At 34.5% G+C, this 27,977-nt stretch overlaps 1 protein-coding gene across 1 annotated transcript in view; it reads left to right on the top strand.

Moving 5' to 3' along the window:
• Positions 1 to 241: 241 nt before the first annotated feature.
• ABCA9 (ATP binding cassette subfamily A member 9) overlaps positions 242 to 27,977 on the top strand; it is a 75,769-nt gene continuing 48,033 nt past the window's right edge. Inside the window, 8 exon segments of the mRNA XM_077163249.1 lie at positions 242 to 824; positions 7,373 to 7,474; positions 9,140 to 9,344; positions 10,857 to 11,021; positions 15,095 to 15,198; positions 15,745 to 15,971; positions 18,750 to 18,783; positions 19,495 to 19,642. Coding sequence (XP_077019364.1) covers positions 819 to 824; positions 7,373 to 7,474; positions 9,140 to 9,344; positions 10,857 to 11,021; positions 15,095 to 15,198; positions 15,745 to 15,971; positions 18,750 to 18,783; positions 19,495 to 19,642 — 991 coding nt within the window. The 5' untranslated portion in view covers positions 242 to 818.

Raw genomic sequence — 27,977 nt, 5'->3', positions numbered from 1 at the left:
TTGAACAGTAACTATTAAATTTTTTAAACGTTGCTTAAACAATATTGGAAATCGGGATTATTAAAGATCTGATATACTTGTTGCAGAAATAATAAACCTGTAGGCCTTTGAAGTGCAGGTGTTTTGTAAGACATTGCTCTGAGGAGTCTCCTATTTTTCTACTCCAAGAAAGATGCTGCAAGTAGTGAAATGCACAGGAACAGAGAAGCAGATGAAAATTCAGAGCTTGTGTTGTTAGCCTGAGAAGAAATGACGCTGCTTCATTGCCAAATTTCTAGACCCAGGTTTTAAGAACTAAATTTTCGAATTACTTTCTGGTCAGATGTATTTGTTTATAGACATCATTTAAAAAGGAAATCTCCCTCTACGTTTCTTCCACCTCTCCCTGCTCATTTCTGAACTGGTTCCTTACTTACTTTGCTTAACTGATTGTGTTTGGGGTCAACTCTCCCAAAAGGGTCTTATATTAGAAAGTCGATCGAAAAAGAAGGCTGGATTTTCCTTGGTTTGATAGTTCACAATGTTTTGATATGTCCAGCCAACCATCTGCAGTTACAAACTCCCTGCTGGGGAACTGGCTGGGAGTCAACGAAATGGAAAACAGTCAAAGAGTCATCATGTGAACACAGAGTTTTTGGCAGCCTGGCTGAATTGAGATCATAATCCTTTTCAGAAATCAGCTTAAAAAGGAACTATTCACAGTTAACATGCAATTAAAAGCACGATGTAGCGGTGACCCAAAAGGAATGCAAATTCTTCTCCAAGATATGAAGAGACCCACAGATGCACTGTGCTTCTAGAGTCTCGTTCCAGCTTCCATGACAGTAAGTTAACCTCAAAATTGTGGTGGTTTTGCATACGGAAATATAACATGAGCGAGAATGCCAAATATTTGGGTGGAAACCATTAAGAGCTGTAAGTTTTGATTTTTAAATTATCTGAATATTTTATACTGTAGAGCTAAATAATCAGCTAAAGATCTAAGGTTTTCCATTTTTATCCCATGACTAAAACATGTTCGGACAAATAGCATATTATTCCGTGTGCTACTTGATAAATTGAAAGGAATGTAATTGTTTTGCCACTTTGCAAGTCTGAGCTATTTCTGAAGTTATTTAGACTTGCTCTTTTTGTGTGTTTTCAGTTTTACTGCCCAAGAAATTGTAAGCATTGAGGAATACATATTTTTTTTCTGAATTTTGAATTGTTTTCAAATGGCTTAAGAATCGTTTCATTGAGAAAACTTAGGGCAATATTTTTATTGTTTTTCATAATAAATAGAAAAGAATTTTTATCTAGCTATGCAATTATTCTCTGGATAATAAAGTTATATCTCACTGGGAATTAACTGGCTTTTTATAACCAGTTTATTGTTTCTAAATAACACAACTTCCTATTCAGAGGAATTTAAGCTAACTAGGTGTTTCAGTATTATAGTAAGCAGTATTTTTTTTTCCTGATATTTACATCAGGCAGTGCAGTGAGGAAAATATCAGTCCTAATAGTTATAAACAAGTAGACACATTCATAACTGTTGCATTATGTTAATTGTTCTTTATTCTCTAGCACGTACTAATTCACAGGGAGAAAGAAGAATAGGCACTTGGCAATATATTTAAACATCTCCAACTCTGCAATTTACTATGGCATCAGTTTCTTCATTGGAAATGTTGCATTTGGGTATCAGTCAGGGTCTCGAGGCTTTCACAGTTTCTTCTGATGGTGTCATCAGCAGGCACTCAACCGCAGAGCTGGCAAACCCCTTAGTTCTTTCCTGAGCAATTTTTAGACAGAGGTCCATGTCCTCCTTTGTTCCCTGAAAAGAAACAACTCTTTTTATTTAACGACATTGCCCTAGAACTGTTTTAGAATTTCTTCCTGTCTCATTCTCAGGCCTCATGCTACCGATTTCCCTTTTCACTGTTATTCCTTACATCAGTTCCCTAATGCCGCTGTAATGGGTTACCACAAACCTAATGGCTTAAAGCAAGGCAGATTTATTATCTGACAATTCTGGAGGTCTTGAGACATGGGTCTCACCGGGCTAAAACCAAGATCTTGGCAGAGCTATGCTGCTTTCAGTAGACTCTAGAGGAGAAGATGTCTCCTCACCTTGCCCAGCTTCTAAAGGCTGACTACATTTCTTGACTTGTGGCACTGTCTTCTTTCTTCAAAGCCAGCAGTGGTGGAGTGAGCCCTCCCAGCCCATCTCTCTGACCTCCTCTCCTGGTTCCTCCTTCCACTTGGTATGGGAAGTATAATCAAGCATTGTGCCTCAGAAGAGGAAGAAATGGGTTGGATGAATAGCTACAGCTAGACTCTGCCCAAAATATCTACGCATTTGCAAACATAAATTCACCTGTTCTTCTGTCACCCACAACCCACAAGGACGGTAGCGTTCCAGACATACATAATGCTCTCCCTTTTCTTTGTTTCTCTTTTTTAAAAAAAACTTAATGTATGTTGGTGATCACTTTAGAAAGAACAAAAAATCTGACTTGTAATTTATCACCACTGAATATTTCATTATATGGATGTATCATAATTTACTTAACTCATGCTGCAGGCTGTTTTCCATATTTATTATTTGAAACATTTTATAATTAATGATATGGTTGGGTTTAAGCCTATTATTTCTTTTTGCCCTCCAAGTGTCCCCTCTTTCTGTCTTCCTTTGTTCCTCCTTTCTTTCCTGCTTTCTTTTACATAAACTGAGATCTTAGGATTACATTTTACCACCACGATTGTATTTCCAACTCTACCTCATCATTTTATTTATTTAACAGTTGCTCAAAGGATTGCAATGTATATCCTTAGCTTATCACCATCCATTTTAAATAAATATTACCACTGCACATAAGATGAAAGAACAATAAAACACTATAATGCCATATACCTCATCCCATACTTATTTCCTTTTTTTTTCCTTAAAATGCGTTATAAAGGGTGGTGCAATGGTGGCTCAGCAGGTAGAATTCTCAGCTGCCATGCAGGAGACCTGGGTTCGTTTCCCAATGCCTGCCCATGCAAAAAATAATAATAAATGCATTATTACGATTTTGCTTTTAGCTTTCAGTTGTCTCAAAATAAATTAAGAAAATATATTTCCTCACATATTTAAGATTTTTGGCAAACCTAATTCTTTCCTGGAAATCTGTTTCCACCAATGTTGTTTCCCTTGAGCTTAAAAAACTTTAAGCATTACTTTTAGTGAGAGTCTGCAGGTGATAAATTATTTCAGCTTTTGTTCATCTGAAAAAATATCTTTATTTCACCATCATTTTTGGGGGATGTACTCTCTGGATAGAAAATTCTAAGTAGACAGTAATTTTTTTCTTTCATCTTCTGAAGGGTATTATTGCCCTGTCTTCTGGCTTGTGGTAAACTGTTGGGAAGCAAGCTGTCATTCTTACGCCTATTCCCTTGCAATATGGTTGTTTTCTCTGGCTACATTTAATATTTTATTTTTATCTTTTTTTCCACCAATTTGACTATTATGGGCCTATTTTGTTCTATTTATTATTATTATTTGTATTTGTATTTACATCTATCTTGTTTAGGATTCACTGATGACTTTGGATCTTGATTTTCATTAAAATTCTTTGCTATTATTTCTTCACATATTGTTTTCTGTCAGTTTACTTTTTCTTCTAGGACTCCAATTACATATAAGTCACACTACTTAACATTGGCTCATAGATCACTGATACTCTATATTTATTTTTCAATCATTTTTTCTTTGGCTAGCTTCAGTTTAGATCATTTCTCTTGATATGCTTCCAAGATTACTGATCTTTCTTTTGTAAGGTCTAATTTGCTATTACACATATCCCCAAAATTTTGGATTTCAGATCATGTATTATTCTAGATTTTCCTAAGATGCTTTTTTTTTATCCTCTGAGTTACTCCAGTTCTTCACCTATTGTATCCATCTTTTTCCATAAGTTTCTTAACATATTATAGTTGTTTTAAAATTCTGGGGTTTTTTTAATTTCAAAAACTGCATTATTTATGATTCTGCTTCTATAAACTATCTTTCTCTTAATTATGAGTTACATTTTCCTGCTTTTAGAGTAATTTTCCATTGTCTCCCAGACATTTTGAATTAAAGAACAAAACATACTGAAGTATCATATTTTGTTTTATTTGGCTTTCCTAGGAATGCAATCCCTTTCTTCTAGAAATTAAGGTGAGCAACTAAGAATTCAGATTCCTCCTGGATCCTAGCTGAGCTGGAACTTGCCTGAAGCTTTCACCAGACTGAGCTCACCTGTGGTTAGCCTGACCCCTATCGCCCCGCCCCGGCCACTTTTCTGATACTGTCAGTGTTTGAGCGGGCAGGGGCTGGACAGGAGTGGTAGGTACTTTTGGGTCACCTTTGCCTTTGGATTCAACTCCAGTAGGGCTTCAGAATCTAAGCAGCATGAGAATGCACAAAACTTCAGGAGTTGTCTCTGCTTCTCAGGTCCTCTTTTTCTGAGAAAGTGCTGCTTTTCTGAGAAAATTCTAGAGGTGAATAAAGTGGAAGGAAATTGCTGGGCTAATTTTTTCCTTTGCATGTGAGATTCTTAGATTCCTCTTTCTCCACCCAGCCCACACTATAACCTAAGGTTTGACTGCTTTCTCCTTATCCTGAAAAATACTGTCTTTTTCTGGTAGCCCACCTGCTCTGTATGCCAATACCCAGGCTAGGTATTTGTGTCCAGATAAAGAAGTTGCAAAGGGAACAATCTTTGCACCCACCAAGGGTTTGTTTCTCTTTAGAATTCAGTTCATCAAGGTTCCTTAAAACTATTGTTCTTTGCTAGTACCATGGAAAAGTATGATTTAAATTTTGTTTGGATTATTATTGTTACATGTGGTATAGAGTTTCACATTTTTCTATCTTGTAAACTTGGAGTTGAAGAAAACAAAGTTTTTGTATTTATGCAGACCATCCTTCACCACATCTCTTGGCATGCGTGATGTAGAATCAGACTCCATGCTTCTGCCTTTGTCTATTCATGCCTTAGGCAGTGTAGGATATTGAGTGGATTTCTCAATGCTTTCTCAAATAATTTTAGATTAATGTCCAATTATGGCCAGGAGAGTTGAAAGTCTCCTATATATATTTTCCATAATTTGAGAAAACTCTTAATAAATTTTTAATCACTAAACATTTTATTATTTTAATAATCATTATTATTATTATTTAAAAACTTATGAAAATTTTATTGTCTTAATAATAAAACTATTTTAAACGTGTTTTCATTTTATTAAATTTTCCTAGGGGAGGAGTCAAGTTATCTGGGGCAAAATCATTTTCTACTGTTTTTACAAAACACGTTTCCTCTCTGCTCGTCCTTATTTTTGTCCATTTTGGTAGATTTTCACAGAGGAAATTGAACAAATCACCCTTTTTTCACTTCCACTCTGGGTTTCAGATCATGTATTATTCTAGGCTGCTTTTTATTCTATCCTTAACTATTTATGCTCTCTCTCAACCCCCCCAACTTGATTCCTTAAGACTTTTTATTCAGTCCTTTAATTTCAAATACATCATAGGTTATTATTATTTTTTTGTCATTATATTTGGCACCCGGTGAGCCTTTCAGAAAACATAAATCTTCCCACTACTCTGAAAAATTAATTTCCATTGTGGTTTTTACAACATATTTTCTTCCATATATCTTCTACAATGAATTATTTCTGCATCTGTGATTTATTAGTTTTGGATTTCTCTTCACAAAATATCTTAACTTTGATCTTTTTTTCTCTCTATTCTGCATACTTTTATCTCATTATTATTTCTATATGTCTTGATTTTCTTCTGAAATTTGAGAGGATCACAAAATTTTTCCATATACCATGGGCAGATTTTATGCCATTTACTTTTAATTGTATTATTTTCCTTCCATTTATTATTATGAAGCTGTTCTTCCTTTCACAATTATGTATTTTTCTTCATCTGGAGGATAACCTCCATTTTTTCATGTTCTGGCATTTTAGGACCCCTGCTAATGTGTGCACAAGCCACAGCATGTGAATAAACAGCCTGAATCAATTTCTCTTGAAGCTCCACGCTGCCTGCCAGGATGACGCAGAAGCTCTGAATTAATGCACACGTTCCTTTACCCCATTTCTATAGCAGTGTGGTACCTTTACCCCATTTCTATAGCAGCGTGGTACACTGCATAAGGGCATGGTTTCCAGAACTTGACTGGATTAAAGCGCTGTCTCTGCCACCATTAGCTGGGTTTGGTGAATCACTTTACTGCTCTGTGTCTCATTCTCCTCATCTCGTAAAATGGGATATGTCCTAAAGGTTTATTGTGAAGATTAAACTAATTAATCTATACTCCCCACTATGCAATCTCTTTTATTCCAGTCATAATGGACAACATGAAGTCAACATGAACTCTCATTTCCATGAGGGTTCCTATTTATTTGTCTTTCAGTTTTATTGCTTTAGGGCTCATTGCTTATGCATTTGGATGATTGGCTTGGGACTTTTTTGGACCCTGATTATAAAGGATCAAGTTAATCATACTCAAGTTTCTGGTCTGCCAAAATAATTGGCTCAGATAAGGTGCCTATCTTATTTTTGATTATTTCTTTTAGTCTCTAATTCTCATCTCCCACCCCATCTCTAGTCCCATTTCTCTCTCCCAAGGGCAACCTTTTTGTTATTTGACTAGAACGTTTGTGTTCCTGTAAAACATGTTTTGCATGCAATATTAATTGATATTAATTATAATATGCTATAACTTTCAACCTTTCCTCAAGTTTTAAAATTAGCACTGTGTTTTGAGAGCTCTCCATGTTGTTGTGTGGCTATAAGTCCATTATTCCTGTTATACACAGTACTTTACCCTCTTTATTCACCAGAATGTATTTTCCAGCATCCTGACAAAATAATCTACATTCTTATGAGCATCCTTATACAAATTCCCACATGGACCCCTGGGATAATTTCCTTGGGACACACACCCAGGAGCAGAGCTGATTGATGATGGGATGTTGCTAACTAGTAACAAATTTTTCATCAAAATGACTGGACAAGTCTATACTCCAACCAGCAATGCATGAAAGTTCCTCTTTCTCCATTAGAAAACGTGTTACCAAATGTTTTCAGTCCAATGAGAGATAAGTGAGATCTTAAAAATTTAAGTTTTAAATTTTATCATATAAAACTTATGTGTTAAATTTTATTTTCTCCAATGCCAATGAATTTGAACATTCTTTGATATGGTTTTTTGTTTGTTTGTTTCTGCCTTTTAGCTTTCTTCTTCTTTAAGCATGCGATTGGAAACAGTTGTTAGGATTTTTTTGCCTTGCACAATATTTTCTCTTTCAGATCTTAAAATTTACTTCTGCTTTTTTAAAAACACAGGTCAAAATGAGTAAGAGACACATAAGTGTAGGTCAGCAAACATGGGCCCTTCTCTGCAAGAACTTTCTCAAAAAGTGGAGGATGAAAAGAGAGACCTTGTTGGTATGTTTCAGAGTTTATGTTTTCTCATATTTACAAGAGGGAAATTTATTTCATCAGGCACCACAAATCCATCGTCTTCATTATTTAATGTCCTGTATATATTCTATTTTTTAACTAGCAGGCTAGTTTTTTTTCTGCTCTCTGTCAATATGTAAATGAGATTGCTTTGAAATATACTATTACATGTCTTTCTGGAGCCATTATTTTTAAAAGAATTCATGTTCAGAAACTCCCTGCAAAACAAAACCATATCTTTGTATCTCAGACAGCAATTCTTAATACCTGAACTCATTTGTATTTCATGAAAGCACAGGTCCATACATCGAGGACAAAAGGCAAAAGAAAAGCCAAAATTTAATCCAGACTCAATTCAGAAAGTAGTTCAAAATTTAATAAAAACTCAGACAAAATTGTATCACTTCTGCACACCTGCACAGTGGAGGCAACATCAATTTGAAGAAATATTGAGCATGTAAATCAGCAGGAAAATAAAACTGCATTTTGACCCTTCACTTCTACTAAAATAGTAATTATTTTCTGATTATAAGAGGGATCCTGTGCTTCATGTAGAAACTTCAGAAAAGTATAAAAAAGAAGATAAAATAACTTATAAAATATCCATAATTCGAGCATTGCTATATTAGCATCCAATCCTATGAACATAGTGTATGTACATGTATGCACTCATGCATTCATAACTATGTATTCAATATTCAAAGTGTGCTAAGTTCACTTCCAGATGGTGGGGATTGGTGGTGAACAACTTAGACAAAAAATCCATGCCTTCATGGAGAAAGAGTTATATAAATATAAATATATGAATCGGACTTCTGTTCTGTATAGATGTTTTACTTCCAGACTTTTAATTATGCTATAGATAATGATCATATCTTTTACCTGTCTAGAAAGATTTGGGTATAGATATGGACATACACACATAGTTAAAATAGAATCATGGGGTGCATGGTGGTTCAGTGGTAGAATGCATGCTTTCTGTGTGGGAGACCCAGGTTTGAATTCCCGGACCATGCACCCCAACCTCAAAAATGAAAAAAAAAATGGAATCATATGGTGAATGTGATATATACCTTTTGTAAAGGCAACCTGTGCAGAATTATAATTGAATCATAAAATGGGTTCTTCCCACTGAAATGCAAAATGCATAATAGTGCATTTCCAATTGCACTGGTAACAAAGACTATTTTATAACCCTTTTATGAGCAATGTCTTGGAACTATTTTCTTTCTTTCACAAGCAAGAAGCAGAAGATAAAAGTAGGATCTTACCCTAAAAGTATGGAAACTGGTTATCTATTCCATGCCACCTAATATTTCTTTCTCATTGTCACTCAATTTCATTATCGCTATGAGCTATTGGACCAACCATGAAAACTTTTGCTCACTTTGCATTACAAGATGGTGAACCTAGAATCTTAATTATACTTGGAACTGAAGCTACAATGCTTTCTTTGTCAACACAATGTACATATTTCAAAATGTTCAAAATGTTCATTCTCTCTGCAAAAAAGAATGAAAAAATTAAAATTTGGAAAGAGTAAATAGAATACAAAGTGAGGTAACAGAATTGTTTCAAATTGTTTGTGGATGATTAATCTGTAGTTGAACACATATTGATTTGCTTCACTTTTCTCTCATTGCTATATAGGAATGGTTTTTCTCATTTCTTCTATTGTTTGCATACCTGTCTTCCTCCAATTTGCATCAAGTTGATGACTTTTTTCACATGCCTGCAATGGATCTGGGATGTGTAGATAATTTTAATGATTCTGATTATGTTATTGCATTTGCACCCAAATCCGAAACAACCCAAGAGATAATGAACAAAATGGCTTTAGCCTCATTCATGAAAGGTATATTCTCTGACAGCCCATGGTAACTTCCTTTTTCACAAAATACACAAATTTATTTTGAGATTGCTGTGTTAAACTGTGCTAAATGTTGAAGCTTCTAAGTTTTGCTAAAAACACTGTGTACATTTTTCCACTATCAAGGAGATTTTTTATTCTGTTTGCTAGTGTCCTCCTGAGGAAACTTTATGTCTAAAGGGTTATCATTCTCAGAATACATATCAAAATGAGATAGTTTAGGGTTTTTCCAATTTGTGATGTGGAAGAATTCTGGAAACATTGAACAATGGAGATAATGTAGTTTTTAAATCTTTTCAAATACTCACATAAAAATGAAGAGAATAACTAAAAGCAATATTGAAGCCCACAGACCGTATTTTTACAAAATTAGGCAACAAATTATCTCCTTGAACCCCTAAATATAATTTCAAAGAAAAGAAAGGAATAGAAAAGAAATCTAGAAATTAAAGGAGACTTCAAATTAAAAAAAAAAACTGGACAAGACCACACTATAGTATCTAGGCATACATATTTGGATGAAAAGTTACCAATCCAGGGGAAATAATGATTCCTCCTCAGTAGGTCCTCCTCAGCAGAAGTCCCAGGACTGATGATTCCTGGCTCTGACCGCGTGACTCAGTTCACACACCCACCCCCTGATCTAAGTACTAAGACCCAACAGAAGCAAAGGTCTTTCTGGCTCCATGTAGCTTAAGCTGTGTCATAGTTCCTGTCCCTTCCCGGAGCCTGCATACTGCATAGTGAATCATTTCAATAACTTACTCTTTTTACCCAGACCTCAGTAACAGTTATCCATTTTCATTTACCTATCTTAGAATGAACAAAATCTCTTGAAAAAACGCTATCCAAAATTATCAAATTTTATGCTGATCTTGGAAATTTGGCCATATCGAAACCATTTTCAAATGCTGTTATACATATACACACACCCATTTATAGAGAGTTATATATGCCATATATTTTATATATTTTTATACGAATGTGTATATGACATTGTGAAAAGCAAGTAATTAGTGTAATTAAGGTTGTAGGTTTATTTAAAGATAGCTTTAAACAGAAACAACCATTTTATTTTATTTACCAACATATATACACGTAAATGCGCATATATGCATATGCTATAGGTACATATTATTTCATATTATATAATATGTATTTAAACATTGGATAGGCCTGCATCTTTATGAGTTTAAAAACTCACTGGTATTATTTCAAATTCATTGTGCTCTAAATTATTAAATAGCTTATTTGGAAAGGGTTGATATACTTAAGATTAAAACTGATTGGCATATACCACTTCTGATTTTATCTAGCATGTTAGAAATTTATCCACCTGCTCTCTACCTCCTTCCCTCTCTCCATTCTCCCCTCTCAAAATGTGAGCCTCTTATTTAGTACCCAAAATGGCTTTAATGAAGACTTAACCTTGAAGCAATTGAATATGGCATTATTAAAGCTATCAGCTTATTAACTATTGTTTTTTGCATGTGTCAGGAAGAACAATCATGGGCTTGCCTGATGAAGAAAGCATGGATGAATTGGATTTGAACTATTCTATTGATGCAGTGAGAGTCATTTTTACTGATACTTTCTCATACCATTTGAAATTTTCTTGGGGTCTTAGAATCCCCACCATGAAGGACCACAGAGACCATTCAGGTAAAATTTTTGTAGAAAATTGTTTTTGTTTTCATTTTTTGTGCAGTCACAAGAGGGCATAGGTGATAGCAGAAGTGAATTGAACTAAACACGCATACATGCATACATAAACAACATATATTTAAAATTTTTTATTGTGGCAGCATATATATGATACAAAATTTCTGATCTTCATCACATTCAGGTGTTCAATTCAGTAATATTAATTACATTCATAATATTGTGCTACTGTCACCATTATCCATTACCAAAACTTTTTCATTGCCCAAACAGGAAGTTTGTACCCATTATGCCATAACTCACCAACTCCCTGGTACCCAATAACTGCTAATCTACTCTTTGCCTCTATAAATATGCATATTCTGGGTGTTCAATATAAGTGGAATCATAAGATATTTGTCTTTTTATGTCTGGCTTATTTTACTTCACATGTCTTCACGGTTCATCCATGTTGTAGCATGTATCAGAATTTCATTTCTTTTTATGGCTGCATAGTACTCTGTTGCGTGGTGTGCTGGTTTGAAATGATGTATTGTTCTAGTTTGCTAGCTGCCAGGATGCGATATGCCAGAAACAGAGTGGCTTTAAAAAGGGTGAATTTAATCAATTGCTAGTTTACAGTTCTAAGGCTGAGAAAATGTGCCAATTATAACAAGGCTATAGAAATGTCCAATCTAAGGCATTCAGGGAAAGATATCTTGGTTCAAGAAGGCCAATGACGTCCAGGGTTCTCTTTCAAGTGAGAAGGCACATGGCGAACACAGTCAGAGTTTCTCTCTCATCTGGGAAGGCACATGGTGAACATGGTCAGGGTTCCTCTCTTATCTGGAAGGGCACATGGCGAACATGGTGTCATCTGCTAACTTCTTCTCCTGGCTTCCTGTTTCATGAAGCTCTCCGGGAGGCATTTTCCTTCTTCATCTCCAAAGGTCACTGGCTAGTGGACTTCTGTTTCTCATGGCTATGCTGTTCTACTATGCTCTCTCTGAATCTCTTTCATTCTTCAAAATGTTTCCTCTTTTATAGGTCTCCAGAAACCTATCCAGACCCACCCAAATGGGTGGAGACATGTCGTCACCTAATCCATTTTAACAACCACTCTTGATTAAATCACATCTCCAGGGAGATGATCTGATTACAGTTTCAAACATACAGTATTGACTAGGGATTATTCTATCTTTATGAACTGGGATTTTAATTAAAACATGGATTTTCTAGAGGACATGCATCCTTTCAAACCAGCACATGCATATACCCTAGAAAAGCCATGTTTCAATCCTAATTCCATTTTGTAAAGGCAGCCCTTTCTTCTAATCCCTATTCAGCATTGTATGTTTGAAACCGTAATTAGATCATCTCCCTGGAGACGTGATTTAATCAAGAATGGTTGTTAAACTGGATGGAGTGGGGGTATATCTTCACCCATTTGGATGGGTCTTGAATGGAGCCCTAATTTTTTTAGCTTTTATGCTTAGGTCATTGATCTATTTTTAGTTAATTTTTATATATGACATGAAGTAGAGGCATAACTTCATTGTTTTCCTTGTGGATATCTTGTTTTCCTAGTGCCTTTTTGGTGGAATTCATCAGTGAAGCCATCTGGTCCTGGACTTTTATATTTTGGGAGGTTTCTGATTACTGATTCAATCTTTTTCCTTGTCATAATTTTATTGTGTCAGCCTTGGTACATTATTTCTAGGAATTTGTTTATTTAATCTATATACTGATTATCTGGCATACAAATTGTACATAGTATTCTCTTATAATCCTTCAATTTCTGTGATATCAGTAACAATGTCCCCACGTTCATTTTTGATCCCAGTAATCTGCATCTTCTCTCTCTTTTTATTTCCTTGTCAGTTTAGTTGAAAGTTCATCAATTTTATTTATCTTTTCAAATAATCAACTTTTCATTTTGTTGATTCTTTCAATTACTTTTCTATTTCCTTTATTTTCACTCCAATCTTTGTTTTTTCCTTCTTTCTACTTACGTTAAGTTTAATTTGTTCTTCTTTTTCTCGTTATGCAAGATGGGAAGGTTTGTTATTGAGTTGAAATCTCCGTTCTTTTTAAATTTTGCCATCTACAGCTTAAATTTCCCTCCAAACACTGCCTTTTCTGTATCCCATAAACTTTTCCATGTTGTGTTTTCATTTTCATTCCTCTGTAAGAGTTTTCTGATTCCTTTTTAATTTCTTCTTTGACCCATTTGTTGTTTCAGAGTGTATTGTAAATTTCCACATATTTGTGAATTTTCCAATTCTCCCTCTGTTATTGATTTATAGCTTCATTCTATTGTGGCTAGAGAAGATTTCAATCTTTTTAAATTTATTGAGACTTGTTTTGTGACCTAATATATGTTCTATGCTGAAGAATTATTCATGTACATTTGAGAAGAATGTGTATTCTGCTAAGGATGAATGAAGTGTACCACATGTGTCTGTTAGGTCTAGTTGGCTTGTAAAATTTTTCAATTTCTTTGTTTCTTTATTGATCTTGTGTCTAGACATTCTATTCGTTATTGAAATTGGTGTATTGAAGAATCCAACTGTCATTATAGAACTGTCTCTTTCTTCAATCTGGTCAGTATTTGCTTCATATATTTTGGGGTTCTGCTATTAGGTGCATATATGTGTGAAAATGTTATATCTTCCTGAATGATTGACACTTTTAAAAATATGTGTGTCCTTCTTTGTCTCTTGTAATAGTTTTGACTTAAAGTTTGTTTTGTCTGTTGTTAGTACAGCCCCAGCTTTCTTTCAGTTATTATTAAAGCTAGTTTTCCCTCCTTTCACTTTTACTCCATTAGTGTTTTTAGGTCTAAAGTCTCTTGCAGACAGCATTTGTTTGGATCATGCCTTTTTATTCATTCTTCCAGTCTCAGTATTTTAATTAGAGAGTTTAATACTTTTAATTACTAATAAGGTAGGTCTTAGTTCAGCCATTTTTCTTTTTTTGTTGCTCATTTCTTCTATTGCTACCTTCTTTTGTGTAAGGTTGATCTTTTGAAGTGAAACAGTTCAATCCTCTTCTCTTTTCCTACTCTGTTTATTTTTGAGATATTTTCTTTGCCATTACCATGAGGTTTACATATAACATCCGAAATCTAGCTTAAATTGATGCCAGTTTAATTTCAATTTCAAATTTCACAAGATCTGTTCCTATACTCTTTTATGCTGTTCTTATCACAAATTAAGTCTTTATTTTTGTGTATGCAATTACATGTAATTATGATTATTTTTTATATATTTGTGTTTTAAATCACATAAGAAATCAAAAGTAGAGTTAAAAAACCAAAGATACAATAATAATGGAATTTTAATTTTCTCATATGGTTATCTTTATTGTGGGTCTTTATTTCCTTATATATCTTCAAGTTACTGTTAAGGGTCCTTTCATTTCACCTTAAAGGACTCCTTTTAGCATTTCTGGTGGGAAGTTCTAGTAGTAACAAACTCCCTCAGTTTTTGTTTATCTGGGAATGTCTTGATTTCTCCCTCATTTCTGAAAGACAGTATCGCTGGCTATAGAATTCCTGATTGACAGTTTTTTTTCCTTTACACTTTAAATAGGTCATCCTATTGCTTTCTGGCCCCTCTGGTTTCTGAAGAGATATACTTATGATTTTTTAACCAAAAGGGATTCATCATTACTAAGTAAAACGTAAATCCGTAAGTAAATTGTTTTACTAAGAAATCATACTGGCTATTATTTCTATGTTACTCTTAAAAAAGACCTCAGGCACCAATTCTTGTCCAATAATTTCCAAACATTAAAAAATTTAAAGTTTTCTATGCACAAGCAATAGAAGAACAAAGTTCAACAAAACATATTTGACTATTGGAGAAAGTCAGAAAATTTAATGAAGAAATTCAGAGTTAGTTTTAGAATTAAAATGGCAATTCTGATTTTTTCTTGGCTGTGTTCTACAAAACTCAACTGGGAATTCCTCCCGTACACTGTATTATTATGGATTTTGAGTCCATTTTGGAGCACTTGAACTTCTGACTTTTCTTATCACCAGAATTGCCCCATCCCATAATAATGTTTGCGTCATTCTTCTTTTCCTAAAGCTCATTGTCATGCGATGAATGGAAAAATCACATGTGAAATTTCAAAGTTCTGGGAGAAAGGTTTTGTAGCATTTCAAGCTGCCATCAATGCTGCTATTATAGAAGTGAGTATTAAGCTGAATAAACCTAATTGAATTGTAAATTAAATTTTGATGGATGGTGATATAAATTAATTATCCTATTCTGTCATTTGTTAGCCCCATTAATTTGGTAAAATATGTTGAACAACTATAACAATCAAATCATGTTATGCTTTGTGTTTCAGGAAATAATAGAACTCAGTCACTTTTCTCTAGGGATACTGGGTTGTGGATTTATAACGTCTTTAGGTTCTATCATGGAGTTATATAAATGTTGGGGCAGGCAAGAACAAAAGCAGAAAATTCTCTGCTGAGAATTTTCAGTGAAGATTTGCTACCTGAAGTGACATTTCAGCAAGTCTTGAGGCATGAGTAGAATTTTTAATAATTAAAAATTATAATAATTAAAAGTTAAATACCCCAGTTAAAAAAAAAAAAAATGACTACAAGGGGCCAGATCATGCAGGGCATATATTTTGATATGACTATGATTGCTTATAATTAGAAAAAAAAGCATGTGGCTTTAATTAATCTAATAATAACCTCGTGTTCATTGATATTTTACTTTAGATCACAACAAATCACTCAGTGATGGAACAGCTGATGTCAGTTATTGGAATAAATATGAAGATAGTACCCTTTGTTGCTCAAAGAGGAGTGACAACTGATTTTTTCATTTTCTTCTGCATCATTTCTTTTTCTGCATTCATATACTATCTATCAGTCAATGTTACACAGGAAAGACAATACATTAAGGCATGGATGATGATGATGGGACTTCGAGAGTCAGCATTCTGGTAAATCACGTGACCGCAAAACTTCATGCAGCATGAATAAATATAAAGACTTAGCTGAATGGACTCTTTAGAGCTATAAATAAGCATTTTCTAGCTTGATGCTTTCACAGAATGTTACACTATATGGAGTAGGTCGAACTCCAGTCTCGATAACTGGAAATGTCCATACGTCTCATACTTTCAATTAAACAAAGCCTGATGCTCTATTGCATCAACCAATACAAAGAATGAGTCTCAGTCATTAGGTACCATATGTGGATGAACTCAACCATTTATGAAGTTGAGTTATCTGAGGTCCAGTGAAATACATGTGTTTAGGTACTTCGTTAGAAATGGGAATTGATTTTGATCCCATGAGTTATCATTTTTTCTATGACATTTAAGGGAAAAAGCTTTAAGCATGGCATTTTCCTTAGTGGAGGCAGCACCATAGCATAGTTAGGAGCACAACCGGCAGGCAGGGAGCCTTGGATCTATCTCCGTGCTAATACTTAGCACCTACCTCCTTGCACACGTTACTTAATCTATTTAAATATCGGTTTACTTTTCAGTAAAACTGTGATAGAAATATCTACCTCTCATTAGTCATGAAGATTAAAGAAGAAAATGTACATTTAATGTTCTTTACATGGTGTTAAGCAGTAACTGTTGGCAGTTAATCGAACTTTGGGAGGTATTATGGCTGGAGGGGACAATTGATGAGTTTAGTCAAGAGATGTATTACAGTCATGTAGGGGTAAAAGCGTGAGTTCTAGAGTCAGAAAGCAATGGCTTGAATCTTGTGATTGCCCTTTTACACTCTGAATATTATTCTCAGTGTTAAACAAGATATGTAGATTATTCAGAATAGCTCTAGGCATATGTTATATAGTCTTTGTTTTTTCATTTTTATTTTATTTTTATATTTTATTTATTTATTTATTTTGGCATGGGTAGGCTCCAGGAATCGAATATGCTATTTAGCCTTTAAAAGAATGTTGGATGGTGGGCCACGGTGGCTCAGCAGGCAGAGTTTTCGCCTGCCATACCGGAGACCCGGGTTTGCTTCCTGGGGCCTGCCCATGTGAAAAAAAAAAGAATGTCGTTGCATTATGGACCACATATTTTTATTGTTGCCAATCCCCTTCAGAAGAGCTCACCAAACTGAATGTAAGAGTGGGCAAGATGGATTTCTGGTTTTGTTAAAAATAGGAGTTTTTTCATACATCCGTCTTTGTATTGTGTAACTCAATACTGAAGAAAAATATAGGTCACTATATTTTTTTTTAAAAAGGAATGGAAACCCACAAAGTCAGGAAAAAGGAACTAATATGATTTTTAAAAATGAAATGAAACAAATCCAATGAGAGGATTTTTTTGTTTGCATAAGAAAAGGCCTTTGAATAAAATCAGGGAGACGTTGATAAAATTGAGAGTTGAACAATTTCATATGAACAAAATTGTATTGTGAAAAGGAAATCATTGCAATTAAGCTGTATAAAAAAGACCGCCCAGAAAAGATGGCATTTTCTACTTTGAATTAAAAGAAACTAGCCTTTCATTGTGAACTCATTATAAATCAGTCCCTCTAACACACTTCGTTTCATTTAATCCTCATGTTATTATTTCCTTTAGAGGAAATTAAAGTTTAGAGGGATTAAATAACTACCTCTTAGGCTCACATAGTTACAATGTGACAGAAAAGAGGACCCCAGAACTGTGTAATTGGAAAGCATATTTTCTTTCCACTCAAGAATTTTCTTCCTGCTTCTTTGGCTTTGATAGTAAGGAAAAAACCTGCCTTCCCATCTAGGTATTTATCTCTCTTTTTATATCTCTACATATGCCCTAAACCTATACTGATACCATCTATACCTATACTATGCTTATACCTATACCTTTACCTCTACTTTTCCTTTTTCCTATACCTTTACTTGTACCTATATCCATATCCATAGCCATAGCCATAGCTATAGCTATAGCTATATATCTATCTATCTAATATATCTATATATCTATCTAATCATCTATGTTAGGTGAAAGGTTTTACGATATGAGGTATTGGGGAGAAAGGCAAGAAGACAAAATGATTTTAGGAGAGCGTGCTTTATTGGCCAAGCTCCGGGACAGAGCTCACCGAACCCAAGATGGAGGGAGGTGAGTCCGCCCCCAGGCTTTGGCTAGTGCAGTTTTTAAGGGCAGGGGTTAGGTGATGGCATGAAAGGGGCGGCACATTAAACAAAGGATTATTGTGCTAGTGGGTTGAGCAGCAGGTGGTTAGATGTCCGTTGAACAGTGAGTGAATAGATGTTTGCTGCGCAAACACCTTGATTGTAACGGTTCACCTCCCCTTCCGTTCCGGAGTGACTTCATGATTCCAGCCATGGAGCCCTCCCTTATTCCCCCGACCTAACATTAGGGTTGGTAAACTGTAATCTGTGGGGCATATTTGACCCACAGCTAAGAATGGGAACGTTTTAATTTCTCTCTCTCAGCTCAATTCATTTTTAAAAGTCACTTCATTATTGATGTGATTCAGTTTCTACTTTTAATGTGTTATCCCAAAAAACAGTTGCCTAATCTCAGACTTGACCTTAACATTAACACAAACATTTGGAAACCAGGAATTATGTAGAAATAACTTTAAAAATTAGCTAGTTCTATAAATTATCATTTTCTTTTTACATGAAACTGAACCTCCTTGCAGAAAAATTAATTCTGGTCATGACGTCTTCATTACACTATGCTAAATGAAAGGATATGTTACATATAAACTCCTTGCCCTTTACTTAAATTCAGTAAGAAATTATTCTCCTTTTTCCCAACTATTGAGGTATATTCACTTCTCCATGCTTTTACTCTCAAGAGATGGTCCTTATCTGGAATGGCCTCCTTTGTTCCCATGTTAAGCTTGAAATCTAGACGGGGGTCGAGCTCAAACATCTCCTTCCTTGAGTTTTTACCTCTTCCTAGAGGTCTTATCTACTGCTGCCTCTGGGTCCCTTAGCAACAGCACCTATGGGCACCATGGTACTTTCCACATTTGTGGTTAGAATCTTTCCTTTGTGGTTAGATGGCTTCACTCTTATGTCTTCCAATAGACCTAAGTTTGTAAAGATAGGAATTGTGGCTTATTTATCCTTTGCACCCCAAGAGTCCAGCAAAAATAAGAGTAATAATTCTTTTTTTTTTTTACCCATTTTTTTTATTAATTAACGGAAAAAAAGAAATTAACCCAACATTTAGAAATCATACCATTCTACATATGCAACATCATCGCACAGATGCATGATCATCGTTTCTTAGTACATTTGCATCGGTTTAGAAGAACTAGCAACACAACCGAAAAAGATATAGAATGTTAATATAGAGAAAAAAATAAAAGTAATAATAGTAAAAACAAAACAAAACAAAACAAAACAAAAACTTATAGCTCGGATGCAGCTTCATTCAGTGTTTTAACATGATTACTTTACAGTTAGGTATTATTGTGCTGTCCATTTTTGAGTTAGAGTAATAATTCTTTATATTTATTTTTCCTCAGCTTATACATTTGGACTATGACATAAATTCTAATGTCTTTTTGGAGTCTTCAAAGAACCCATACGTAATCATCGCAACTCTTTACATGTTGTTGTTTGATGCCCTTCTTTATTTGGTGTTGACGTTATATTTTGACTAAATTTTGCTCAGTAAGTAACAGCATGCTTGTAATCCAACACAATTTTATTGATCGCATTCTTTTAAAGTAACTGTCTGTTCTGTGTTGAGTATAAATTATCTACTTGTTTTACCAAAACTCTAAGATAAGCTTAATGGTATTTTGCACTTTGTTTATGGAATCATTCTCAAAGATTTTGCTCTATATCACTTTAGTTTATTTCTTTTTAAAAAGACACTGTAAGAGATTGTTGATTATTGTATGGTTAATGTTTGCATCAGAGCTAGATAAAGATTAGCTAATACTTGATACTTGATCTTAGGAATTTTCAAGTGCTTCCCTATCTAACACTTGTTACGTGATATTGGGTTCTTAATTCACAGTACTTTAATTGAACATCAGATGTCTATAGAAAGGCAAGGTCTTTACCTGTGAATCTCTGGAGTTTTACTTTTACCTTTTAGTATATAATAGAAAAATTTCAGGGAAGCGGAAGAACGAGAAAAGGGGAGATGTAACGAAAGAAGGGACTTTTGAATGAATTAACAGATCATGTTTCTGAGAGGACCAATGCAGAATAATGGCTCTCTGTGCTTTCTAAAAGCCTCTAGAGAAAGAAATCTTGCGTCGTTATATTAACTGTCAAAATTATGACTATGCATTTTATAAATTAAGAGCACTTACTTTGCCCTTATTTTTATTTTCCAACTTTATTTCAACCACAGAATTTTGTGTTAGCACTGCTTCCTTTTTTTTTTTTTACTAGTTTAATATTTTTATCTTCTGATTATATTCCTTTTAAATAGTTAGACATTGCAGATTTGATATATTTTGGATTTTTTTGATAGATTTTGGTCAGTTTATGTATGTTCTATTCCTAGGTTAGTAAGAAATTTGCATTAACATTTATGAATATTGGTTTTATCAGATTATATTTGTATGGGTAAAGATAATGCATGGGTTTCATCAATTTGTTAATGTGATACATTCTATTGGTGGAATTAATTCCACTTCATTATTATATATCAGTTATATAAAACTGTGGGAGCTTGTTTTTACTCTATTTAAATTTTACACTTGCAAAATTGCTCCAAACATTTTTTCTCTTATAACATATGAATATTGTTTTCATGCCAGCTTTGGTCTGGTCTCAAAATATGAAGTGAGTTGCCTTATTTGACTTCATTCTCAGGCTTCCTAAGGAAAAGTTTTGGTGATTTCCTCCATTCTGACTTTATAAGATTCATATTTCAACTCACATCTTCAATTAGAATAGGCAGTTCTGAGCTTTGAAATTTCAGGCACTGCTAGCCCCACTCCAGCACTTCCAGAGGCTGACTTTGCTTCTACTTCTGCCCATGGGCAAGCAACCCACCTCTGGACTTGACTTCTAGTGGTCAGAGTATGATTCCAGTCTGGCAAGGCAGCAGACTCCTGATGCTTGACTTCATGTCCCTACATGGAGTTGATATGATCATTTAGGTCATTAATTCAAATGTGCACTAAGTGTAACTTTATCACTTTAACATAGCTTGATGTCTATTTGAGCCCTACTTCCATTCTCCAATGGTCACATCTAAGTCTGAAGATTTACATAGTTTTATGATACTCTTTGTGTGTGTGTGTGTGTGTGTGTGTGTGAGTGTGTCTGTTGCTAAGGATGGAGATTGGATGCCGGCTCTCGTGTATAATGACTTTGATTATACCTATTACAGTAGAAATAGAGCAATGCCAGAGCAGGATAATTAAATTACTATCTGTTGTCATTTTTTTCTGTCAAGGAAAAATATATTTGGACAGACATAGTAAGTATAACTTACTTACTATAAACTTAAATTTAAGGTTGATATATGTCATTAATAATGCTTACTCAAATGAGGTCATGTTGCACTGTCCACACTTTTTTAAAAATGTAAGTGATTTGAAGTAATTGAGGCTAAGGTCAGTGAACTATTAGTAATCTCTGAGGAAACATGGATGTCAAAAGAGATATTTAAAAAGGTGAAATCACAAAAGTGCCCTCTGCCTTTTGACATAGGAGACCTTATATTTCAACAGCCATGACTTTTGCTGAGTTTGAAAACTGTTCTGGCTGAAGTTTTATGAAAATTTGGAAATAAGTTATTAAATAAGAAGTCTGAGAGGTGGTAGCTAGCTTGAGTTCACTAAAATAATTAGTTTAGAAATCCTCATATCAATTTTGACCAGGGTACTGAATGGAGTGATCAGAAAAATGATGGATGGGGTGTGTCTGGACTTCAATAAAGCATGTGAAAGTGAAATTTATTTCTGGAACCTTAAAAATAAGGTGACATAGGGCAGGCCATGGTGACTCGGTGGCAGAGTTCTCACCTGTCATGCCAGAGAACAGAGAATACATCATTTTTATATTCAATAGACTGATCTGGCATTGACCTTTTAGGTAGTGAGGTGCTGGGTACATTCTTAAGTCTTTTGATGCCCTTTGCCTTCCTTTATAGTGACAATAATTGTGTCTACTGACCTTGTATTATCTTTATAAGAATAAACTGGAAGAATATGAAAATATTTTGTAGTGTTATCTGCAGTCCATGTGCTACACAAATGTAATGTTATAATATCCTGTCTCTCCTACTTTTTCACTACATCCTTTGCAAATATTGTTTTTTTACTTCAAAATATTGTTTACTTTTACCTGAGTAAGCCCTTTCAAAATAGGCATGTGAATACTAATTTGCATCCTGCTTTTCTTTCTTGCCTTCGAAATACTCAATCATCAATCAGTTAACTGATTATGCATAGATATAACCACATTTTTATTTCTCTGGAAAAATACACGAGCTACTCCCCAAAATAATTAAATATGAAATTTCATAGGGTGATTAAAATTTTCCATCAGCAGGAAAATGAGCTCCATATATATATATATAGTGTACCTGAAAATAAACTCAGGAAACTGTTTGATCAATCATCCTTATTATCTAGTGGAAACTTCCATAGCTCACCCATACTCCATTTTCTCTGTCAATTATTAGCATTTCCTAATTCTTTTTCTTTGCTATTCCTGCTAAGATTAATGCTTATCAAAGCTATGTTTATAATGATAAGAATTATCAACAGGAAGCCCTTCACTTGGCTCCCTTCTTAATATGTATTTGCCCCATTTCTTCTATTTTCAAGTAGTTGTACCTGATTTTGTTGTCTCCTGCTCCAGATTCTCTGGGATATCTTTTACTGTAGATTCATCAGTCATTAATTGACTTTTAAAAATACTGCTGACATATGACACAACGTTTACTTCTCAATATAGTTAGGAACTCTGGGAAATGCTTTTAACTTTTTGGCCAAATTTGCTCTTTTTTTTTTATTATTAATTAAAAAAAGAATTAACAAAACAATTAGAAATCATTCCAATCTACATGTACAATCAGTAATTCTTAATAACATCACATAGTTGCATATTCATCATTTCTTAGTACATTTGCATCGATTTAGAAAAAGAAATAAAAAGACAACATAATAAGAATTAAAACAATAATAGAAAGAAAAAGAAAAAAAAAAACACAGAAACAAAAACAAAAAACCTATACCTCACATGCAGCTTCATTCAGTGTTTTAACATAATTGCATTACAATTGGGTAGTATTGTGCTGTCCATTTCTGAGTTTTTATATCCAGTCCCGTTGTACAGTCTGTATCCCTTCAGCTCCAATTATCCCTTCTCTTTTTTTTTTTTTTAATTAACGGAAAAAAAGAAATTAACCCAACATTTAGAGATCATACCATTCTACATATGCAATCATTAATTCTTAACATCATCACATAGATGCATGATCATCATTTCTTAGTACATATGCATTGGTTTAGAAGAACTAGCAACATAACCGAAAAAGATATAGAATGTTAATATAGAGAAAAAAATAAAAGTAACAATAGTAAAATCAAAACAAAATGAAACAAAACAAAACAAAAACCTATAGCTCAGATGCAGCTTCATTCAGTGTTTTAACATGATTACTTTACAATTAGGTATTATTGTGCTGTCCATTTTTGAGTTTTTGTATCTAGTCCTGTTACACCGTCTGTATCCCTTCAACTCCAATTGGCCATTATCTTACCCTGTTTCTACCTCCTGCTGGACTCTGTTATCAAGGACATATTCCAAATTTATTCTTGAATGTCTGTTCACATCAGTGGGACCATACAGTATTTGTCCTTTAGTTTTTGGCTAGACTCACTCAGCATAATGTTCTCTAGGTCCATCCATGTTATTACATGCTTCATAAGTTTATCCTGTCTTAAAGCTGCATAGTATTTCATCGTATGTATATACCACAGTTTGTTTAGCCACTCTTCTGTTGATGGAGATTTCGGCTGTTTCCATCTCTTTGCAATTGTAAATAACGCTGCTATAAACATTGGTGTGCAAATGCCCGTTTGTGTCTTTGCCCTTAAGTCCTTTGAGTAGATTCCCAGCAATGGTATTGCTGGGTCGTATGGCAATTCTATATTCAGCTTTTTGAGGAACCGCCAAACTGCCTTCCACAGTGGTTGCACCATTTGACATTCCCACCAACAGTGGATAAGTGTGCCTCTTTCTCCGCATCCTCTCCAGCACTTGTCATTTTCTGTTTTGTTGATAATGGCCATTCTGGTGGGTGTGAGATGATATCTCATTGTGGTTTTGATTTGCATTTCTCTAATGGCCAGGGACATTGAGCATCTCTTCATGTGCCTTTTCGCCATTTGTATTTCCTCTTCTGATAGGTGTCTGTTCAAGTCTTTTTCCCATTTTGTAATTGGGTTGGCTGTCTTTTTGTTGTTGAGTTGAACAATCTCTTTATAAATTCTGGATACTAGACCTTTATCTGATATATCATTTCCAAATATTGTCTCCCATTGTGAAGGCTGTCTTTCTACTTTCTTGATGAAGTTCTTTGATGCACAAAAGTGTTTAATTTTGAGGAGTTCCCATTTATTTATTTCCTTCTTCAGTGCTCTTGCTTTAGGTTTAAGGTCCATAAAACCACCTCCAGTTGTAAGATCCATAAGATATCTCCCAAAATTTTCCTCTAACTGTTTTATGGTCTTACCTAATGTTTAGATCTTTGATCCATTTTGAGTTAACTTTTGTATAGGGTGTGAGAGATGGGTCTTCTTTCATTCTTTTGCATATGGATATCCAGTTCTCTAGGCACCATTTATTGAAGAGACTGCTCTGTCCCAGGTGAGTTGGCTTGACTGCCTTATCAAAGATCAAATGTCCATAGAGGAGAGGGTCTATATCTGAGCACTCTATTCGATTCCATTGGTCAATATATCTATCTTTATGCCAATACCATGCTGTTTTGACCACTGTGGCTTCATAATATGCCTTAAAGTCAGGCATCGCTAGACCTCCAGCTTCGTTTTTTTTCCTCAAGATGTTTTTAGCAATTCGGGGCACCCTGCCCTTCCAGATATATTTGCTTATTGGTTTTTCTATTTCTGAAAAATAAGTTGTTGGGATTTTGATTGGTATTGCATTGAATCTGTAAATCAATTTAAGTAGGATTGACATCTTAACTATATTTAGTCTTCCAATCCATGAACACGGTATGCCCTTCCATCTTTTTAGGTCTTCTGTGATTTCTTTTAGCAGTTTTTTGTAGTTTTCTTTATATAGGTTTTTTGTCTCTTTAGTTAAATTTATTCCTAGGTATTTTATTCTTTTAGTTGCAATTGTAAATGGGATTCGTTTCTTGATTTCCCCCTCAGCTTGTTCATTACTAGTGTATAGAAATGCTACAGATTTTTGAATGTTGATCTTGTAACCTGCTACTTTGCTGTACTCATTTATTAGCTCTAGTAGTTTTGTTGTGGATTTTTCCGGGTTTTCGACGTATAGTATCATATCGTCTGCAAACAGTGATTGTTTTACTTCTTCCTTTCCAATTTTGATGCCTTGTATTTCTTTTTCTTGTCTAATTGCTCTGACTAGAACCTCCAAAACGATGTTGAATAATAGTGGTGATAGTGGACATCCTTGTCTTGTTCCTGATCTTCGGAGGAAAGTTTTCAATTTTTCCCCATTGAGGGTGATATTAGCTGTGGGTTTTTCATATATTCCCTCTATCATTTTAAGGAAGTTCCCTTGTATTCCTATCTTTTGAAGTGTTTTCAACAGGAAAGGATGTTGAATCTTGTCGAATGCCTTCTCTGCATCAATTGAGATGATCATGTTATTTTTCTGCTTTGATTTGTTGATATGGTGTATTACATTAATTGATTTTCTTATGTTGAACCATCCTTGCATACCTGGGATGAATCCTACTTGGTCATGACGTATAATTCTTTTAATGTATTGTTGGATACGATTTGCTAGAATTTTATTGAGGATTTTTGCATCTATATTCATTAGAGAGATTGGTCTGTAGTTTTCTTTTTTTGTAATATCTTTGCCTGGTTTTGGTATGAGGGTGATGTTGGCTTCATAGAATGAATTAGGCAGTTTTCCCTCCACTTCGATTTTTTTGAAGAGTTTGAGGAGAATTGGTACTAATTCTTTCTGGAACGTTTGGTAGAATTCACATGTGAAGCCATCTGGTCCTGGACTTTTCTTTTTAGGAAGCTTTTGAATGACTAATTCAATTTCTTTACTTGTGATTGGTTTGTTGAGGTCATCTATGTCTTCTTGAGTCAAAGTTGGTTGTTCATGTCTTTCCAGGAACCCGTCCATTTCATCTAAATCGTTGTATTTATTAGCGTAAAGTTGTTCATAGTATCCTGTTATTACCTCCTTTATTTCTGTGAGGTCAGTAGTTATGTCTCCTCTTCCATTTCTGATCTTATTTATTTGCATCCTCTCTCTTCTTCTTTTTGTCAATCTTGATAGGGGCCCATCAATCTTATTGATTTTCTCATAGAACCAACTTCTGGTCTTATTGATTTTCTCTACTGTTTTCATATTTTCAATTTCATTTATTTCTGCTCTGATCTTTATTATTTCTTTCCTTTTGCTTGCTTTGGGAGTAGTTTGCTGTTCTTTCTCCAGTTCTTCCAATTGAACAGTTAATTCCTGCATTTTTGCCTTTTCTTCTTTTCTGATATAGGCATTTAGGGCAATAAATTTCCCTCTTAGCACTACCTTTGCTGCATCCCATAAGTTTTGATATGTTGTGTTTTCATTTTCATTTGCCTCGAGGTATTTACTAATTTCTCTTGCAATTTCTTCTTTGACCCACTCGTTGTTTAAGAGTGTGTTGTTGAGACTCCAGGTATTTGTGAATTTTCTGGCATTCCGCCTATTATTGATTTCCAACTTCATTCCTTTATGATCCGAGAAAGTGTTGTGTATGATTTCAATCTTTATAAATTTGTTAAGACTTGCTTTGTGACCCAGCATATGGTCTATCTTTGAGAATGATCCATGAGCACTTGAGAAAAAGGTGTATCCTGCTGTTGTGGGATGTAATGTCCTATAAATGTCTGTTAAGTCTAGCTCCTTTATAGTAATATTCAGATTCTCTATTTCTTTATTGATCCTCTGTCTAGATGTTCTGTCCATTGATGAGAGTGGGGAATTGAAGTCTCCAACTATTATGGTATTTGTGTCTATTTCCCTTTTCAGTGTTTGCAGTGTATTCCTCACGTATTTTGGGGCATTCTGGTTCGGTGCATAAATATTTATGATTGTTATGTCTTCTTGTTTAATTGTTCCTTTTATTAGTATATAGTGTCCTTCTTTGTCTCTTTTAACTGTTTTACATTTGAAGTCTAACTTGTTGGATATTACTATAGCCACTCCTGCTATTTTCTGGTTGTTATTTGCATGAAATATCTTTTCCCAACCTTTCACTTCCAACCTATGTTTATCTTTGGGTCTAAGATATGTTTCCTGTAGACAGCATATAGAAGGATCCTGTTTTTTAATCCATTCTGCCAATCTATGTCTTTTGATTGGGGAATTCAGTCCATTAATATTTAGTGTTATTACTGTTTGGATAATATTTTCCTCTGCCATTTTGCCTTTTGCATTATATATATCATATCTGACTTTCCTTCTTTCTACACTCTTCTCCATACCTCTCTCTTCTGTCTTTTCGGTTCTGACTCTAGTGCTCCCTCTAGTATTTCTTGCAGAGCTGGTCTCTTGGTCACAAATTCTCTCAGTGACTTTTTGTCTGAGAATGTTTTAATTTCTCCCTCATTTTTGAAGGACAATTTTGCTGGATATAGGAGTTTTGGTTGGCAGTTTTTCTCTTTTAGTAATTTAAATATATCATCCCACTGTCTTCTAGCTTCCATGGTTTCTGCTGAGAAATCTACACATAGTCTTATTGGGTTTCCCTTGTATGTGATGGATTGTTTTTCTCTTGCTGCTTTCAAGATCCTCTCTTTCTCTTTGA

The sequence above is a fragment of the Tamandua tetradactyla genome, chromosome 6 (assembly GCF_023851605.1).
Source record: "Tamandua tetradactyla isolate mTamTet1 chromosome 6, mTamTet1.pri, whole genome shotgun sequence".
In the NCBI taxonomy this organism is placed as follows: Eukaryota; Metazoa; Chordata; class Mammalia; order Pilosa; family Myrmecophagidae; genus Tamandua; species Tamandua tetradactyla.
The sequence above is the reverse complement of the archived record's forward strand: the minus strand, read 5'-3'. Positions and strand labels throughout refer to the sequence as shown.